General features: G+C 40.8%; 1 protein-coding gene across 1 annotated transcript; it reads right to left on the bottom strand.

The window, feature by feature from the left end:
* Positions 1–289: 289 nt before the first annotated feature.
* On the bottom strand, positions 290–16,567 carry LOC135552163 (acidic leucine-rich nuclear phosphoprotein 32 family member E-like). Its single transcript, XM_064983611.1, has 7 exons — positions 16,375–16,567; positions 8,897–9,046; positions 8,612–8,734; positions 5,081–5,243; positions 4,870–4,991; positions 4,717–4,759; positions 290–2,124 (listed from the first exon to the last, which is right to left on the bottom strand). The coding sequence occupies exons 1-7, from the start codon at positions 16,426–16,428 to the stop codon at positions 2,039–2,041; spliced, it is 741 nt and encodes a 246-aa protein (XP_064839683.1). The 5' UTR covers positions 16,429–16,567; the 3' UTR covers positions 290–2,038.
* Positions 16,568–20,312: the final 3,745 nt, after the last annotated feature.

The raw sequence follows: 20,312 nt of genomic DNA, 5'->3' as shown, positions 1-20,312 counted from the left end.
CATCTCACTGAATACCGTTTTTATAAACAGAGAAACAGTTTGGACGGTTTGTGAAACATTTCTCTTACATGAATTGGTGACGGCCAAAGATGTTTGGTCTAGCCAATGTAATTTACTTAAATTCTCCCTCCTTTGGCCATTTGTTGGTAAATTGTACATCATTTGTACATACATTGTTGCTTCATGTGACATAATGTCCCTACTACTGCCTAGCAGTGAATGACATTCATGTAATTAGATAATCATTTTCTGTAGACAAAAAACTATCAAATTATTTTAAAGCACTCTCTTTTCTGTTTATATATTGTTTTATTCAAAATCCTTCTTTTAAGATGTTTACACCACACAAAACCACAACGTGTCACAACAGCCAAGGATGGAAAATAATCTATATTGAATGTGTTAGGTCAGAGTTTGGCTTCTTGACCTGTGCTTTATATTAAAACAAAATGACGAAAAAAGTCATAAAAAAACAAACAAAAAAAAAAAACACATGAAACATCAAACTGTTGGAACTGAAACTATTTACATATTGCCTTACAAATAATAGATTAAAGTTCCTGCTGTGTAAAATACCAGTACAATTATAAACTAACTTGCATCAACAGCAAGACAAAGATAAAAATTTTCTTCGGGATGCGGTTCATTCCTACACCGAAGCGGTTTGACCTTAACTTTTTCAATATAAACATTATGGCCGTGCCCCTCTATCACCGCAACAACAACATTAATAGTCAGGTTACAGTATTTAAAGCTGTTAACAGATATGGCCTGTTGAACCAGAAGGAAATATATTGGTTTGCATCCGTTAAGGACAGATAAGGTTAAGGCCAAACCGCTAGGTTTGATTTAGAATACAGATTACCAGCACCAGTCCTGGAAAGCCACAGCTCTATGGCCCTAACAAATGTCGTGGTCGGTTTGCACATCAGTTGGAAATACAACTCCCCAGGGCTAACGCTGGTATTGAAACTGCTAGACTACTTTTCTGGATCTCCCAACCTCCCACGATTTAAAAAATTCCTAAAACAAGTCATGTACTGTGTGAGGGATCTAACACAGTCTTTGCTATGCTTACGGGAGACAGGACTTTCATTGATGGCTGGAAACGATCTGGTACAAATGCATTGGGGTGGCTAGGGAGAAAGAGGAGACTGCTTGTGGCAGACAGTGATGACGGTAGAGGTTCCTAAACTTCCTGGTGCCTTTTTTTTAGCCTGGTATGCCTGGCCGCCTGAGTAGTGAGGGTGGTTCTGTGTAGAGTGTGGTCCTGTAGGGGGCATTCTCTTCTCACCGTGGCCCAGAGAGGTAGATCAGACTTGGCTGGGCCATAGAGAATGATAGAGGCCTCTAGTGGCCAAAAGACCGTATTAGCATGGGCAGCGCCATTGAGGGCTTCCTACCTTTTTAATGTCGTCAACTGAGTAGGACTTCTAACTTCATTGGCTGATCCCTCCTGGTGACCATGTTGCGAGTCATCAGGAGGGATCAGCCAATCGTGAAGAAAATTGACTACTTTAAAATTGAGACTGCGCTGCCCTTGCAGTCACAGATGCTATAATGGCACAGATACAAAGATGAGTCCTCTATCTCTTTGGGCTGGACTGGACTCTGGGCTGCCTGGCCTGTCATGGGTCTTGGAACGTCACTGGAGTTTTGTTGAACACGAATGTCAACGAGGGACAGCGTGGGCCACTTCTGTTGTGCGGATGGCTGGTCATTGTAGCGACAGCCCTTCTTAAATTAGCCCATAACATAAATCCAGCCCCGCCCACCCCCCTACATCCATTCATTTTAGACTGCCTGCATATTGACGAGATTTCTGGGGTGGTAATTTAACTTAGAACGATGAACAAATTATTTGTCGATAAAATCTCCTTTTCGTATAGTATCTCATATATATATTTATATATAAAAGAAACAGCCTCTACAGTGATATCTATGGTATACAAAGAGAAACAATCTGCAAGATCACACTTTTTTGTGGTTATTGTTCTACTTGGATCTGGATCCAGAGGTTCGCAGGGGAAGGACAAGCCTAGTCGTCATCATCACCATCCTCCTCCTCCCCTTCGTCCTCAGCATCCCTCTTCCTCTTCTCCCCTTTGACTCCTGCCTTCTCCTCTGCACAGGACACAAGCCAATCAAAAAGTCAGACTTTGTCGGACTTTAAAAAAGGTGGCGACAATCACTTCTAATCAGGACCAAGTAAAACAGCAATCATATCCAATTGGCATTTCCCTTAATTCTGAATTCGGCACCCTTATGATAGTGTATCCACAGGCAATGTGGGAGTTGATACAAGATCCACCATATGTTCCGCCCACCGACAAGTCTCAAAAACACCAGGGGGGCAAAACACAGTACCACTAGTATACATCTTTTCAGTCACGTAACAAAAGGCCACTTTGTAGACTGAATTACCATTAGCGAAACAATGTAGAGGCTAAGGAGTCCATTTTGGTTTAATGTTAATGCGGCTCTCTTACATCAAAGTCTACTTTCAAAGGATTCCCAAGACCTCAGATCTACTACTTACGTATAATATTATAGCTATGTATTTCCCCTGGCATTTTATATAGGAAAGGGTTGATTTATACTCCTTGCACACACATGCAAGTGCGCTGCTTACTGATGTCATCTCACAGTAGGCACAGCTTCCCACTCAGAGTCCTGAAGGAGTAGTTCATGTACAGTGCATTTGGAGAGTTCAGACCTCTTGACTTTTTCCACTTTGATGGGTTACAGCCTTATTCTAAAATTGATTAAATACATACAAATGCTCATGAATCTACACATAATACCCCATAATGACAAAGTGAAAACAGATTTTTAGACCTTTTTGCAAATTGAAAAAAGAATAACTAAACTAAAATATTACATTTACACAAGTATTCAGACCCTTTGCTATGAGACTCAAAATTGAGCTCAACTCATCCTGTTTGATTCCATTGATCGTCCTTGAGATGTTTCTACAACTTGATTGGAGTCCACCTGTGGTAAATTCAATTGATTGGACATGATTTGGAAAGGCACACACCTGTTTATATAAGGTCCTACAGTTGACAGTGCATGTCAGAGCAAAAATCAAGAATTGTCCATAGAGCAAAGAGACAGGACTGTGCAGTGGCACAGATCTGGGGAAGGCTACCAAAACATTTCTGCAGCATTGAAGGTCTCCAAGAAGACAGTGGCCTCCATCATTCTTAAATGGTAGTTTGGAACCAACAAGACTCTTCCTAGAGCTGGCTTCCCGGCCAAACTGAGCAATAGGGGGAGAAGGGCCTTGGTCAAGGAGGTGACTAAGAACTTGATGGTCACTCTGACAGAGCCCAAGAGTTCCTCTGTGGAGATGGGAGAACCTTCCAGAAGGACAACCATCTCTGCAGCACTCCACCAATCAGGCCTTTATGGTAGAGTGGCCAGACGGAAGTCACTCCTCAGAAGGGCACATGACAGCCCGCTTGGAGTTTTCCAAAAGGCACCAAAAGACTGCCAGACCATGAGAAACAAGATTCTTTGGTCTAATGAAACCAAGATTAAACTCTTTGGCCTGAATGCCAAGCATTACGTCTGGAGGAAACCTGGCACCATCCCTACTGTGAATCATGGTGGTGGCAAGATTATACTGTGGGGATGTTTTTCAGTGGCAGGGACTGGGAGACTAGTCAGGATCGAGGGAAAGATGAACGGAGCAAAGTACAGAGAGATCCTTGATGAAAACCAGCTCAAGAGTGCTCAGGACCTCAGACTGGGGCGATGGTTCCCCTTCCAACAGGACAATGACCCGAAACACACAACCAAGACAACGCAGGAGTGGCTTTGGGACAAGTCTCTGAATGTTCTTGAGTGGCCCAGCCAGAGCCCGGACTTCAACTCCATTGAACATCTCTGGAGAGACCTGAAAATAGCTGTGCAGCGATACTCTCCATCCATCCTGACAGAGCTTGAGAGGATCTGCAGAGAAAAATGGGAGAAACTCCCCAAATACGGGTGTACCAAGCTTGTAGCTTCATACCCAAGAAGACTTGAGGCTGTAATCGCTGCCAAAGGTGCTTCAACAAAGTACTGAGTAAAGGGTCTGAATACTGTCATACTTCAGTTTTTTTTTCACTTGCAGAAATGACTAAACCTGTTTTTGCCTTGTCATTATGGGGTATTATGTGTAGATTGATGAGGTACAAAAACAACGTAATCTATTTTAGAATAAGGCTGCAACGTAACAAAATGTGGAAAAAGTCAAGTGGTCTGAATACTTTCCGAATGCACTGTATACACATGGGGACTTTAGCCGCATTCACAACGTAACAACTAAATGGCCTGAACCATCTCTGGATTACATGTACGCAACCTGCGATACCTGTAAAGCCCAAAGGTTTTATCTGCCTACTGTGTACGGAGGACTCTAACCTTGTTTTAAGTGTCGAAGGTAGACCTAGCTTAGCTCCAAAACACACAGGTAAGTGACAAATGAAGTCACACAGGGCTGAGGAACAGGGCTGAAGAACGGATCAATAGAAGTCAAACCTTCCCGAGTCAAAGAGCCAGTTATTGCCACAAATTGAGTAACAGCCAGCATGGAGCCGATGTCAATAGAGATTTGATGATTGATTCCAACAGGAGATCTGTGACAGATAAACATATCTGCCACTTCCAGGCTAGAGTACGTGGGTTTCATTACTAGTGACAGGTCAACACAACAATTCTTGTCCTCACCTTCTTCCTCCTCCTCTGCGTAGTCGTCATCATCTTCTTCGTCCTGTGTGGAGGGGGGTTAAGATTCTTTAAATTAAGCGTCGACTCGAGTCGCTGGATGTACAACATTATGACGTTTTGGATAAAACATGACAGACATTTCAGTCGTCTCACCTGGATCCTTTCCTTCATCAGGTAGGAGAGCCCAACCTCTCCTCCTTCCTCCCCCTCCTCATCCTCATCTTCATCATCATAGTCCCCTGTGGGCCCGGCTCCATCCTCCCCCTCGTCCTCGTCTATGAATGAAGAAGTATTTTGTTCAAGACAGTTAGGCTGAAACATCACCAGCCCCACCGTGTGGTTGTGTTGTGTTAGTCATGCTCACCGTCGTCGTCTGCCTCTGAGTCAGGGGCCTCGTTGTCCTCCTGGTCGAAGCCGTCCAGGTAGGTGACCTGAGGCAGCAGCTCAAAGATGCTCTCACGGTACTCCTCCAGTGTGGTGATCTCACAGTTAAACAGGTCCAGGCTCTTCAGGTTCTTCAGATTTTGCTGTGGTTTTTAGGAAGCAGAGGTTAGAGCTTACCAGACAATACTTATTAACAAATTCTCTCCATGCACAAGGCTGGCAAGCATAGCCACATATCTCCTTGTGAATGGCATGATTAGTTTAGAAATATATATATATATATATATATATATATATATATAAAAAAGCACTTTTTTCATCAAATGCAATTCCACATATTTTGCCATGACTTATGCCACGTTAATGATATGAGTGAAAGTGACTAACAAAATCAGTAGAGGCCGCCTGGATGTCAGAGGCACAAGTAATGCGTGGGTTGACTCATAACCCGCAGTCCACGCCATCATATCCTCGAGGCGGACGGGTTTAGGGTCATTACATATTGTGCGGATGGCGGACGGGCTGAATCGAGAGAAAACAATACCTGAAATTCCTAATTGTATAATTTATTTTACCAGGTGACTGAAAACACATTCTCAATTTACAGCAATGACCTGGGAAATAGTTACAGAGGAAACGAGGGGGGATGAATGAGCCAATTGGAAACTGGGGGTGATTAGGTGGTGATGGTAGTATGAGGGCCAGATTGTGTATGGCCTCCATAAAATGTAAGAAGTTTGGAACCACCAAGACTCTTCCCAGAGCTGGCCACCAGGCCAAACAGATTAAAAGGGGGAGAAGGGCTTTGGTCAGGGAGGTGACCAAGATCCCGATTGTCACTCTGACAGAGCTCCAGAGTTCCTTTGTGGAGATGGGAGAAACTTCCAAAAGGACAATCATCTCTGCAGCACTCAACCAATCAGGCCTTTATGGTAGAGTGGCCTGGCAGAAGCCATTCCTCAGTAAAAGACATGACAGGCCGCTTGGAGTTTGCCAAAAGGCACCTAAATTACTTTCAGACCATGAGAAACAAGATTCTCTGGTCTGATGAAACCAAGATTGAACTCTCTGGCCTGAGTGCCAAGCGTCACATCTGGAGGAAACCTGGTACCATCTCTGTGGTGAACCATAGTGATGGCAGCATCATGCTGCGAGGATGTTTTTCAGTGGCTAGTTAGGATCAAGGGAAAGATGAGCAGAGCAAAGTACAGAGAGATCCTTGATGAAAACTTGCTCCAGAGCGTGCCAAGGGGACAATGACCCTAAGCACACAGCCAAGACAACGCAGGAGTGGCTTCGGGACAAGTCTCTGAATATCCTTGAGTGGCGATAACCTCAAAACTTGAGACATCTGTGGCATTGTGTTGCGTGACAAAACAACAGATTTTAAAGTGGCCTTTTATATTAGTGTTAATGCTACAGTCACCACTAAATCAAAAATACATGTAATGGTGTCCTTGAAACATTTAATTGAGAACAGTGGGTAAACTGCCTGTTCAGGGGCAGAACAACAGATTTGTACCTTGTCAGCTCGGGGGTTTTAACTTGCAACCTTCCGGTTACTAGTCCAACGCTCTAACCACTAGGCTACCCTGCCACCTCTGACAGAGGTTGAGAGGATCTGCATAGAAGTATGGGAGAAACTCCCCAAATACAGGTGTGCCAAACTTGTTAGCGTCATACCCAAGAAGACTTAAAGCTGTAATTGCTGCCAAAGTTGATTCAACAAAGTACTGAGTAAAGAGTCTGAATACTTAAGTATATGTGATTTCAGTTTTTTATTTTGAATAAATTAGCAAAAAATTCAAAAAAACTGTTTTTGCTTTGTCATGTTGGGGTTGTGTGTGTACATTGATGAAGGGAAAAACGATTTAATCCATCTTATAATTAGGCTGTAATGTAAGAAAATGCCAAAGGGTCTGAATGCACTGTATCTAACTATAGAAAAGTTGACTAACAAATAGCCTACCAAAATGTTGGAAATTATAAATAGAAACATATCTAAATCAGGCAAAAAAAAAAAACTGCACCCACTGTTAAAAAATTGTTCCGCCAGTCTTTGACTGTAGCCTACAGTACATTTTCTATATTAGTGGGTTTGGGTTGGGTGCAAGCCATAGATATTCACTTTATTACATATCGTCAGGCGGTTGCGGATGGGTTATTAGCAATTGTGGGTGAAAAAACAGCTGACCCGCGGACCACTACTGTGCAGGTGCCGTGCATGCCCGGTTGATATTCGCCCATAATTACTACGAGTTTAGATAGCTGGCTAGAATATCTTACCAATCTAAAAATTGTTAGCTGACATGGCTAATTGCGTGAATGATAAAAATTGCCGATCCACAACAACATTTCTAAATTGCACCTTGTGTATTCTAACTCAACAGTAAGTTGAGACCCTGACTTAATTCCAAAAGAAGCCATAAATCCTCTTAAGGAGCGTGTGAATTTTTTCAGCTTTTTGTTAAAAATCGTGCAAAATTTCAATGTCCTGCTACTCATGCCAGGAATATAGTATATGCATATGATTAGTATGTGTGGATAGAAAACTCTCTGAAGTTTCTAAAACTGGTTAAATCATGTCTGTGACTATAACAGAACGTCTGTTGCAGGCAAAACCCCAAGGAAATCTGTTCACAAAAAACACACAAAAAATATCACTCCGCCAGTCTCTGTATTGTCTATGGCAAAAGAAAATAGATACGGTCCAGTTTACAGTTCCTACAGCTTCCGCACGATGTCGCCAGTGTTGGGAATTGGGTTGAAGTTAATCCTTGGTGTAATGAGAAATAGGCACTTCCTGTCATCGAGCACACCGGTGGAAGTTATGGAAGAGAGAAAATCGTCCATGATTTGTTGACTTGCTGCTATTGAATACAGATCGCTCCGTGATCAATTTGATCGATTATTAACGTTTACTAATACCTAAAGTTGGATTACAAAAGTAGTTTGAAGTGTTTTGTCAAAGTTTATAGGCAACTTTTTTAATTTAAAAAAAATGACGTTGCGTTTTGAAACTGAGTTTTTTCCTGGATCTGACGGTCTTCATAAATGGACATTTTGGGTATACATGGACCGATTTAATCGAAAAAAAGACCCAATTGTGATGTTTATGGGACATATAGGAGTGCCAACAAAGAAGCTTGTCAAAGGTAATGAATGTTTTATATTTTATTTCTGCGTTTTGTGTAGCGCCGGCTGCGCAAATTATTTTGTTTACGTCCCCTTCGTGTATTTCGGGGGGGTTGCATGCTATCAGATAATAGCTTCTCATGCTTTCGCCGAAAAGCATTTTAAAAATCTGACATGTTGGCTAGATTCACAACGAGTGTAGCTTTAATTGAGTACCCTGCATGTGTGTTTTAATGAAAGTTTGAGTTTTGAGTTATAATATTTTATTATATTACTTGTCACTCTGAAATTTCCCCTGATGTTGATCCCTGTACAGGGACTGCAGCCATAAAAAGTTTAACGACCGGCCCTGAATAGACTTAACGACTCAACTAACCAGAGCCTCAACGTTGTTCAGCCCCTTGATCTTGTTGCCACTCAGGTTTAGATACGTCAGGTTGGGGCACTTCTCTGAAAGGGTCTCCAAATGACCTGAGATGTTGTTGTCACTCAGCTCCAACTGTGAGGAAAGAACACACAATTTCCTGATTACAAAAATGTAATGCTCCACATCAAAATACTGGTCATTGGGAGTAAAGCTAGAGTTTCTTATAATTCTGCAAACTAAATGATTTTGATTGAGATAATTGATTGCTCAAAAGGATCCAGCTTCCCTAATCACCTTGCGCAGCTTGGGCAGAGAGGGTAGTTTGGCCAGGGAGATGAGTCCAACGTTGACCATGCTGAGGAATTCCAGCTCCTTGAAATCATCCGTCAGGCCCTCTACTTCACCATCACTGGTGCGGCAATTATCCACCACCAGTTCTTCCACCTGTAGGAACAATAATCAAGATCAACTGGACACTTGACAATGAGGTGGTGCATCAAGAGATTTCATCCTGCACATGTTAATGAATGAAACCAAATTAAATGCATAGCTAGTTTGTTCTTCTTCGTTTGTTTGGGTTAATTCACCATGTCACTTTGTAATCTTATTACATGTTGATTGGAAAAGCTGACCCTTGACCTAAAGTCTGCTGTTTCCTGTGAGAGCACACGCCTTTTCAATTATTTTCTGCTTGAATGCTTTGTAGTGTGGACACAAAGCGGAGAACCTGTCTGAAAAACGACACGGCTGGAGTAGCTAACTAGCTACAAGGGTTCAAAAGAGGTAACAAAATAAAAATGTGCATAACCCCTGGGTGACTGACGGTGGACGCTGTATTGAAGCCAACACAGCCATCTTGGCACTCCTCCATTGTAGAAAAGAATTTGGAAGCTATAGATATGCATTTATTAATGTCTAAATTCATTTTTTTAGACGTTTATTCTATTAGACAACTTAATGCATACTTTTGAATTATATTATGCGAGCCAAACATAAAACAATTATGAAAAGATATACACTGAGTTACAGTTGATATAAGGAAAGTTAATTGAAATACATTTACATTTAAGTCATTTAGCAGATGCTCTTATCCAGAGAATAAATTGATTATGCTCTGGGAATACAGATTTGCATCTGTTGGTCACAGATACCTTTAAAAAAAAGATAGGGGCTTTGATCAGAAAACCAGTCAGTATCTGGTGTGACCACCATTTGCCTCATGCAGTGAGACACATATGCTTTGCATAGAGTTGATCAGGCGTGTGTTGATTCCTGAAGTCAGCATGACAATTGCACATAACCTCAAAACTTGAGACATCTGTGGCATTGTGTTGCGTGACAAAACAACAGATTTTAAAGTGGCCTTTTATATTAGTGTTAATGCTACAGTCACCACTACATCAAAAATACATGTAATGGTGTCCTTGAAACATTTAATTGAAATACTGTAGAATTACATTCATTCCTATTGAGGACTGTTCCTACTGGGGAGTGCCAATATGGCCGACCGGTGACATCAAAACCTCGCAATGGCCAATACATAACATCAACAATTAAGGTTTATAGACATAATTGGTGCTAACCCATAGCAAGCCCTAGTTATCGTTTAGCAGCTCAACATTTGTTAATGACAGGTTAGCTAAGCTACAGTTAGCAAACGCACTAGCTCGCTAACAAGGTGTCTAGCTAGCTGGGGAGCAAAAAAGGTAATCCTAATTTCCTAGTTTTTACCCATTGAGTAAACATGTTTGCTTATCATGACAGGTGGGAATATTTTGCTATTTAGTTAAGTTATTTGGACAGAAAATAGGAGACAGTGAGTCTAGAAGCCAACTACTAGCCAAGATGTCAGCTAGATAGTAGTCATGCTAGCTAGTTAGCTAAAAACAATTGTGACAATGATTGTCGTGGTTGACACATTATTAAGAAATTGAACAATGGTTTTTAATACCTGTACAAGCTACTATGTTTATATCAGCATGTGTGGGATATTTTCGTTTTTACTACGCTCAATCTTCTCGGTGTGATGGTTGGGATAATGGGACATTTCTGAGTACAACGCATTTCTCATCCCTGGATTGAGGTACGTGTCTGTGGACACTCTGCGGTGTCTTAATCTACACAGTTGCTGGTTTGAATCCATGTGCCCATGAGCAAGGTCCTTAACCCTAATTGCTCCTGTAAGTCGCTCTGGATAAAACTTTTTTTAAATGAATTGTCAGAGAGACTCAGAGTCCTGGAAAGTAATTGCGTGAATGCTGTAGGCATGGATAAATGACAGCCAGAAGGGCTATGAGACTGACGGACAGCTTGTATCTCATACCTGTTTAGCTAGCTAGCTACTATTTCATTGTCACCAGAAGTTGTGATCACCGTGACATTGACAGGCATGAAACATCAGGTGCCACAGTCTCTTCAGTAAAAAGTATTAATATTTTGTTTTAACAAGTTTAACAGGATAATTCCAAAATGTGTATTCATAAATTGAGTACCAGTTTTTTGTGTACTATTTCATCCAATTGTGTACTATGTCGTCCATTTCATATGATACGTTACGTCCTGCAATTTAATTTTTTTTGTGTACAATTGGTACGATAGGATATGACTCCAATTTGTACAAGATGTTACGAATGTGTTGTGCTTAAAGATCCCGGACTACATCTTTAACTTCTTTGGGACTGGGGGGCAGTATTGAGTAGCTTGGATAATAAGGTGCCCAGAGTAAACTACCTGCTACTCAGGCCCAAAATCTAGAATATGCATATAATTAGTCGATTTGGATAGAAAACACTCTGAAGTTTCTAAAACTGTTTGAATGATGTCTGTGAGTATAACAGAACTCATATGGTAGGCAAAAACCTGAGAAAAAAAAACAAACAGGAAGTGGGAAATCTGAGGTTTGTAGTTTTTCAAGTCATTGCCTATTGAATATACAGTGTCTATGGGGTCATATTGTACTTCCTAAGGCTTCCGCTAGATGTCAACAGTCTTTAGAACCTTGTTTCAGGCTTCTCCTGTGAAGGGAGAGGGAATGAGAGCTGTTTGAGTCTGGTGTCTGACAGAATGCCATGAGCTAAAGTCATGCACGCAGCCGTAAGTGGTAGCTGTGTTCCTTTTCATTTCCAAAGACAAAGGAATTGTCCGGTTGAAACATTATTGAAGATTTATGATAAAAACATCCTAAAGATTGATTCTATACATCGTTTGATGTAATATTGTAATGTAATATTAATGTAATACTGTAATATTACTTTTTGGACTTTTCGTCTGAACTTTCGCCTGGACTTGCCCGCGCCTCGTGAGTTTGGATTTGTGAACTAAACGCGCAAACAAAAAGGAGGGATTTGGACATAAATTATGGACTTTATCGAACAAAACAAACATTTATTGTGGAACTGGGATTCCTGGGAGTGCATTCCGATGAAGATCATCAAAGGTAAGTGAATATTTATAATGCTATTTCTGACTTCTGTGACACCTCTCCTTCTTTGGAAAATGGCTGTATGTTTTTCTGTGACTAGGTGCTGACCTAACGTAATCGTTTGGTGTGCATTCGACAATGCATTTCTGAACATAACACATCAATTTCAAATCAAGTTTTTGGACATAAAGATTACCTTTATCAAACAAAACACACATTTATTGTGTAACATGAAGTCCTGTGAGTGCCATCTGATAAAGATCATCAAAGGTTAGTGAGTAATTTAATCGCGATTTCTGACTTTTGTGAGCCCTCTCCTTGGCTGGAAAATGGCTGTATGGTTTTTTGTGACTAGGTGCTGACCTAACGTAATCGTTTGGTGTGCTTTCGCCGTAAAGCCTATTTGAAATCGGACACGGTGGCTGGATTTACAAGAAGTTTATCTTTAAAATGGTAGCGTCCCACATATCCCAGAGAGGTTTTAAGAGACTGATAACAAGAAACATGTTATTGCAGTCGAGATAGGAGAAGTATATCTTGCCCTTTTACACCATCTCAGATATGTTATGCCAGACTGTACTAACAAGAAGATACTAGGCAGAGAATCTCTTGCGGAAGGACCAAGTCCTCCAGCATTGTAGTTAATCATCTTCCCAAAATGCAGACTCCCGCCTCACTTTTACTTACGCCTACTTCTTGTTCTGAGGGAGAGGAAAAATGCAACTAGGTGGGACGCTTTTACTGCAGAGGAGCGGGAGTGTGGTCACCTTTGTTATTAATAGCCTATTTCCTACACCACCTGATGGGCACCTTTCGCGACTGTCAAAGCTGGAATTCAACGAGATAAATTGCACACAGCAACACCCTCCCATGGAAGCCCTCTGCTCTTAACTGAAACAAGCATTGGGGAACAACAACCCCCCCCCCCCGCGTGCGTGCCACGTCTGTTTCTAAGGGCACACCCACTGTATGAAAATTGTGCTGATAAAGAGGGCAGCTGTGCTTCTAGCCCCTAGGCAACTTTATAGTGTTATGTTTTTTGTGTGTTATTTCTTACATTATTAGGCCAGAATGTGTTTTGTGTTATTACATACAGCCAGGAATAACATCCGGAAATAACTTTATCACAAGCATTTTGCTACACCCGCAATAATATTTGCTAAACATGTGTATGCGACCAATAAAGTTTGGCGGGGAGAATTTTGCAGGTTTATTTCCTACAATTCCTACAATATTTCCTACAATCCTATTTCCTACAATTCAGAGCAAAAGAGTAAGTCTGCTTCATGTTTTCATTTTTGTCATAATGGTATCATCACAGCCCTAGTTGTTATCACCAATGCTGGCCAAATGAAAATGTGGCTTTGGTCAGAGAAGAGGAAGAGAGAGGCCCAACTCGGTGGAAAATCTCTCCCTCCAGCAGGTGGCGTTTTTTTGTTTGTTTCGCCCACCAAGCATGGAGTTTGGTGTTCAACGACTCCCAATGTAAGGGCAGAGAAACCTCTCGTCGATATATCTATCATCTTTGCTATGGTGTGTTCCGCTTGCGACTAGCTACCTCAGTACTTAGTGAGGGGGGAACTATTGTGGCAAAAATCAAAATAACACCCTTCTCATTGACTTCAGTACCAAATAATACAATACAGTGACTAATAAATGATTATTGATAATAACAACATGTTACGACTACAAATCATCTTGGCTTTTGATTCAGTTTGTAGCTTGACCGCCTTCAGGGCCGAGGTTCACAAGTTTACGGGCCTCAATTTTTTTTAAATATTTTTTTATTTTTTATTTAACCATTATATAACTAGGCAAGTCAGTTAAGAACAGATTCTTACTTACAATAACGGCCTGCATTTCCAGCAGTATTATTATGATGTATATTCTTATTCAAAATAAGTAATGATACAAACGAAAAATACAAACAAACCCCTAAAGCCTTTCTTATATTTCTTAAAAATTTTAAAAATGGTAGACAGGGTCTCAAATGCATTCTCAGAACCATGTTTGTTTCAGCACCCTCGTACGGTACAAAGCTCCGCTGCTACAAGGCGTTGAGATGATGTGCAATCAGTATGTAGTTTCAGTTGTGGTAGTCAGTCATTTGTTCTATACTTGGCAGCACAGGGGCCTTGGAGAGTGATGGTTATGAGAAATGGCTAAGTAAGTTGAAGTGTTACATTTAATATTGGCATCAGGGAAATTGACTCCAGTTAACTTGCACTTGTATAGCCTACATGTGATATGTGAGTTGTATTCAAGAAACCTTGAATAATTCCAAGCATGATGCTACCCTTTTTTGTCTATAGGCACTCCTCTGGTGGTTATTCGGGTGTTGCACAAAATAGCACTGTACTTGTACCAAACAGGGTTGTGGTCAATTCAGAAAGTACACTGGAATTCCAATTCCCTTCAATGCTTTTGAATTAGGAAAATGTGGAATTGGAATTTGGTTTACTTTCTGAATTGACTGGAATTAAAATGAATTGACCCTATCCCTGGTACCAAGTTATATATGGCAAAGTGTTTTAACAATGTTATTTATCACCGACAAAATGTGTACACAATGTGTATATAAATCGTACCACTAAGATATAAATAACACGCTCCTCAAAACCAGAGATGCCATTGTCACTGTCTTAGCCTGGTTTTATCTTCACGTAATACCTCGATTGAACGAACAGTTCTGTGCGCATCATCTCGATATTGTCCTCAAGAGAGGAACATCAGTTGAGATGTAGCCTACATCCGATACAGAAGCATCGGCACAATGGACTTCACTGCCGAATGCACAGTAGAGTTCTGTAACTATAGAATTTGTAAGAGAAATAGATTTGCCGAATGAAGGCAAGAGTCAGTGGCATGAATGAATGGGTTTTGTCCATCCTCAGACAAGCGCTGTCTCTGAGGGTTGGGGTTTTTACTGTAGCCTAATCTACTAAATAGAGGCGGAGGTCTGAGCCCCACACGCCATCTGCCATATTACTTAAATTCGTAAAACGCAGAGAAGGACCACAAACTCTGCTACACTTGAATGCGTGTATATATATGTATATATGTATGTATATATATATATACACACATACACACACAGACACACCTTTTACAAAGACGTCGTCGTTTCCTACAGAGGAAAAGCCTGTTGTTACATAATCACTATCACATGGAGGCGAAAGACAACTTGCTTTTCGAGTACAGTAGGTTATTTAAATGGCCGGCTGGGTGAGTCGCATAGGCTATAGGAAATTCGTTTGGAAGTAGACTTTCTACATTTGGATTTAGGCCTACTATATAATACGCATAATATATCCATTTGCGTGTGTCTAAATTGAGATAAACCGGTTCTAGCCGTCAAAATGGGCTCGTGTATAGACGCAACAAAATGACTTCCACTCCCCGCACGTCAGAAATAGGGCTCAAAAGCCTGCACTGTACAAAAAAAAACACACAAAAAAACAGCTACACTGACGCCACCGTAGTCAGTGCCTGCGCGTCTCGCTCCGAGAACGGTCAACTCGCGTGCGTGCTGGTTTTAAATTGCGTATACATTCTTGCAGGCGTTGTTCATATAACATCGAAGTATTGATGTTTACATCCAGTGGACGTAAAAAAAATACTATGGTAAAAGAAATGGTTATTAGCTAAACCCATTCGATTAGTAAAATGTCCGCTCAGAGAAACCAACCAGCTCGTTTGTGCCATTTGGTTAACCCGGTAAGACCGGTCAAAAGGGTCGTTACGCATGGAAAGCTTACGTTTTTACATTCGACTTAAATAGTTATTTGCATCGGCATCCACATGGAATAACACCAGGGAACTTTCAAGACAAACCAATAAATCGCGTCTCAAAAGTTATTTCACATTTCCACGGCAGTCGTGAATTCTCTGTATTTGGATTAGCCTGATGTACTACAGGAGTCAACACGACGTCACCGGAGCCTTATTACAACGTTATTGGCTTTTCACAATTGAATTACTCTCTCAACAATAGCATAATGTTCTTCATAATTATGTCCGCTCCGCCACCTTGAACGTTCAATGGATCTCTGGCCGGGCACAAGACAAGGAGGATGATAGCAAAGGCAGTGTTGCAGATCTATAAAATGTTATTAGAATCACAAAGCGACCAAAATTGCTTTGTGGATATTTGCAGTTCATTTTTGTACAGCAACCAACATATATTGTGATATGACGAATAATCAGACTCCCCCAAAAACAAAACAAAAACTTGTAATCGGACTCGCATCCTCTCTTGTTGTCCATGTGCAGAACGGAGCATGGCAAGAAGTCCGCTCTTCTCTGGGTTATCGGCTCGCATAGTTATCACCTCATTTTTAAGATAACTTACCTCCGCTGGTGTCCTATTCCTCAATTCTAAACTGATCCTCTTCTTCATCTCCATTATTAATAAAATATAAAACACTATGTTAACGTTAAAAAAATGCCAATCAAATTTTCTGAAACTCCAGTGCTTGGACCCACAGCTCAGCTTTCTTGGATGGCCACAGTTCTCTTACTGATCCTCCATGATACTTCGCACCCAGCCCCCTCTATCAAATCCCGCCCTGTGGAGTTCTTGATAGGCCAGTCCTGTCTTCCCTAATTTTAATCGGATGATCGAAACACCAATCAAACAGATCATGCCGATCAACATAAACGGCCGGAGGTGATTGGTTGTGATTGCGCGCGCAGTAGATTTAGATGGGTCAATGCGAACGTCAATATCTTCATTTAAACCGTCGGGGTCGTCACTAGTTAGCACAGCCACAAAGTCGTAATTATGGATAAACCACGCCCATTTCTAAAATGTATCGTCTTAACCCTAATTTTAACCACACTGCTCACTGTCAGCCTAACATTAAATTAAGACCAAATGCCTAATTTTTGTAGCCAATTTTGACTTTGTGACTGTGACATCTGGCGGAAACCAAGATTAGAGTGGCTTCCGATCCGACTTTTCTTTGACCTTTTATCCTCCGGACAAAAAATCCTGATGCTTCTGCGCATGTGCGGTTCACGTTCTGCGCATGTGTTTAAATTCTACTTTACGTGTAGCCTGTGTTCGAGAAGATCAAAACCGTAATGTATCATGGGTAAATTGTGACTGATTGATCTACAAATAATAATGCGAACTAGTTATTTATGATACAAGGTTCTTTGTAGATCAGTCAGTCGGAGGTCGCCTCTACTGTCGGCTACAAACAAGCCCATAGCCTCTGCTCTACCAGAGATCTGTAGCCTACATATGTAATGATGAGATGCTCATGTCTCCACCCTAGCAATAAGAGTCGTTGTCCCATTGCGGGAAGGCAGAATAATCACAGAGAAACGCTTTGGTCTTATTTTGGACAGATTTTGGTACGAGTGAAAACTCTCGCTTCATCTCTTCCTCTCTGGCTCTACTCGTAGAGAACAGGCTACTCTGGCAATGGTGTTAATTTAATAAAGTTAGATCAAAGCTGAATCAATGGGCGCATTCGAGCAGATCACTTATGTCAAATTGGTGACCCAATGGTCACGCCTTCCAGAGTGTGTTGCATTATGGGGATAAAAATTGTCTGATTTGCTACGACATGACAACTGCATGAACTTTACAAAGAAATATGTGATCAAAGGTCATTAAGTTTTGACTGCAGTCTACTGCAAATCTCTGCAGTTGCTCTTCACCAACTTTATCATGCATCCATCTTTAAATATATATTTTATTATTAACAGCAAATCAATACAAAAAGTACATTGGGGAACACAAGTATACAAAGGACAATTGGGATAGGTGGTACAATATTATTGTGCAGCCATCACCTGCATAGAGTACCATAGTTTCAGTCATAATACCCATAAAACCTAGCGGTCAAACAAGGAAATTGTTCCAATAGTTTTTTCACCATTCATTTTCCCATAGGGGATTTTAGAAATACGTACAATAAGGGCTGTGTTTTGTGTAGGCTTACTCTGGCGTGACGTTTTGATAACCATGAACACCTCTTTAGGACAAGGTGACATTTATCAAGATATTTGCTTGTATTTACCCCCTAAAAATGAAATGCTAATTAGCTGCTAATGTGGCTATCATAAAGAACTACAAATGCCATGATGATCTGGATGAGACTGCCGAATAGAGGCAAAGGTAAGAATCTCTGGATTAACTATCTAATGTTAGTCATTCATAAATTGGCTACATTTTTTTTTAAATGGACAATTTCTGTGAACTGTCTTGTGCAGGTTTTAAACTGACAATACATGTTAGCAAAGGTGTCAGCTAGAGATGACTCTGGAATTCATAGTCTTGCATTATGACTACTTTGACGCTAATTAGAATTTTCGGGATCTGAGCGAAGATAAGAGCTGAATATATTGATTAAAGACGCCTTGGCCGGGAGAGATTGACATGGTTATCAAAACGTAATGCCAGGGTAAGCCTACACGGAACACAACCTTTAAATTCCCTATGGGAAAAATGAATCGTGTAAAAACGATTGGAGTCATTTCCGTGTTTGACCGCAAGGTTTTGTGGGTATTATGACACCCCCACTGTGGGGCTCTATTGTCAACCAATCATTAGGATGTTTTTGTTTGCTCACGCAAATGTGACCAAAGACATAACTGAAACAGGAACTAACTTCGCATTATTCATGTACACAGTGAATATGTGAATGTGATATTTGAGTCTCTCACCAATTGGTAGTACAACGTACGCACATGTATTTATATATATTTTAAAACACTACAAAGAAAAACTGATAAACAATGGCAGCAATGCCATGTTGCACTGAGCCTTGCTGTTGGAAAACCACATCAGTGTTCGACTTTCGGTCACAGATGCATCCCCCCGACTTCACTCCTGGACTTTCGTCTACTCTAGTCGTTTGCTTTTGCCTTACCATTCAAACGAACCCACTGTCTGCAAGATCGAATCATAATAGTATTCTACATAACATAACCACATATTTGGTTCTGTTATATAGAATACTATTATATATAACATAACTGAATTTAATAGCGTAGTATTACTTTACTCTAAGACAAAAACGCTACCTCATTTCCCCCTCGTGCGACCAAAATTCAACAGCGCGCGTCACTCGGCAAAATACACAGGTAAACTAATTTACAGTTTAACACCCTCTGCTCTAAAATTCGTTCACTGTACATAATTAAAAACAACACTGAAGGCTAATTCGAAACAACAATGTTCTACTCAAGAAGATCTAAATGCATATATCCGTGAAACTGATTTAGATCGAATGGTTGGTATGCAGATGCTGCATGGACGATTTACCGGTACAACTTATATTATAATTCACCATTAACAGTGGGAAATGTGAGGGGAAGGAAACCACAAAAAAAACATGTTTGCGTAAAGTAGAAGTAAAGAAACTTAGGCTCAGAACCTGAAATATCTGACCCACAGCCTTAAACCAGAACTCCACCCACTCTTTGTTCTCTTTGGTGCCTTTATTCAAGAGCAACAGCCCTTGTCACCCACCGTCCTTTAATTCCCTTACGTTTTATGTATTGGTCAGGAACTTGAGGTTTAAGGTCTAGAATGTAAAACATATTCTAAGGCATTTTATATATAAGGATTTGAGTTTCATAACCCCCGAATATGTTTTTACATGTGAAGTCCAAGGCAGCCAACAGACTTGCTCTACCATTTGATATGCAAGGCAGAATATCCAGTTGAAACTGTAACAAAATGGCTGACCATGAACCACCCCAAGCATGGGGGCTTAAAGAGGACAGGCAGTAAGCCACACCATCTGTGCAATGTTGCTTTGCTCTCATAGACCAAAGTCCTTTGCACTCAGTCTTGCTTCATATCAAGAACGTGGTGTATTAAAAGCTATGCTTGCACTCTAATCTTTCATTATTGATCAAATGGGGATGGAGACTCAAAATTACATGTCTGTTCGATGGTATTACTATAAATCTGTGTAGGCCTATTTTGTGTATTTGTCTTGGACAAATGTGTGGTCTTATGATGCAAAATTGCAGGAAACATAATGTATTCCAAAACATGCACATTAGGCTCAAGCTCTATTGATTTAGGATGTCACGTTATCATAAAGTATCAGCGAACCCATTGTAAAAAAATAAAATAATAATGTTTATAGAATGACAAAGGATGAATGCAATGCCTCAAGGTGACCACCAGAGGGACAACCCACACTGACCTCTGAGAGGAGTGAATATCCTGACTCACTCACTAAGCTGATTTGTTCATCAAGTTACCAGAATGGAGTTTGATATCCAACGTGGCTCTGTCGCCACAAGCGTTTATTTTAAATG

The sequence above is a fragment of the Oncorhynchus masou genome, chromosome 13 (assembly GCF_036934945.1).
Source record: "Oncorhynchus masou masou isolate Uvic2021 chromosome 13, UVic_Omas_1.1, whole genome shotgun sequence".
Classification (NCBI taxonomy): Eukaryota; Metazoa; Chordata; class Actinopteri; order Salmoniformes; family Salmonidae; genus Oncorhynchus; species Oncorhynchus masou.
This window is presented reverse-complemented; position numbering and strand designations above follow the sequence as displayed.

What these genes read in the sequence shown, in the direction of transcription:
- LOC135552163 (XM_064983611.1), bottom strand. Translation starts at nt 16,428, where the DNA reads ATGGAGATGAAGAAGAGGATCAGTTTAGAATTGAGGAATAGGACACCA. An exon ending in GGAATAGGACACCAGCGGAG is followed by an intron (nt 9,047 to 16,374) that starts GTAAGTTATCTT and finishes TTGTTCCTACAG; the next exon opens with GTGGAAGAACTGGTGGTGGA. An exon ending in TGAACAACGTTGAGGCTCTG is followed by an intron (nt 5,244 to 8,611) that starts GTTAGTTGAGTC and finishes TAAAAACCACAG; the next exon opens with CAAAATCTGAAGAACCTGAA.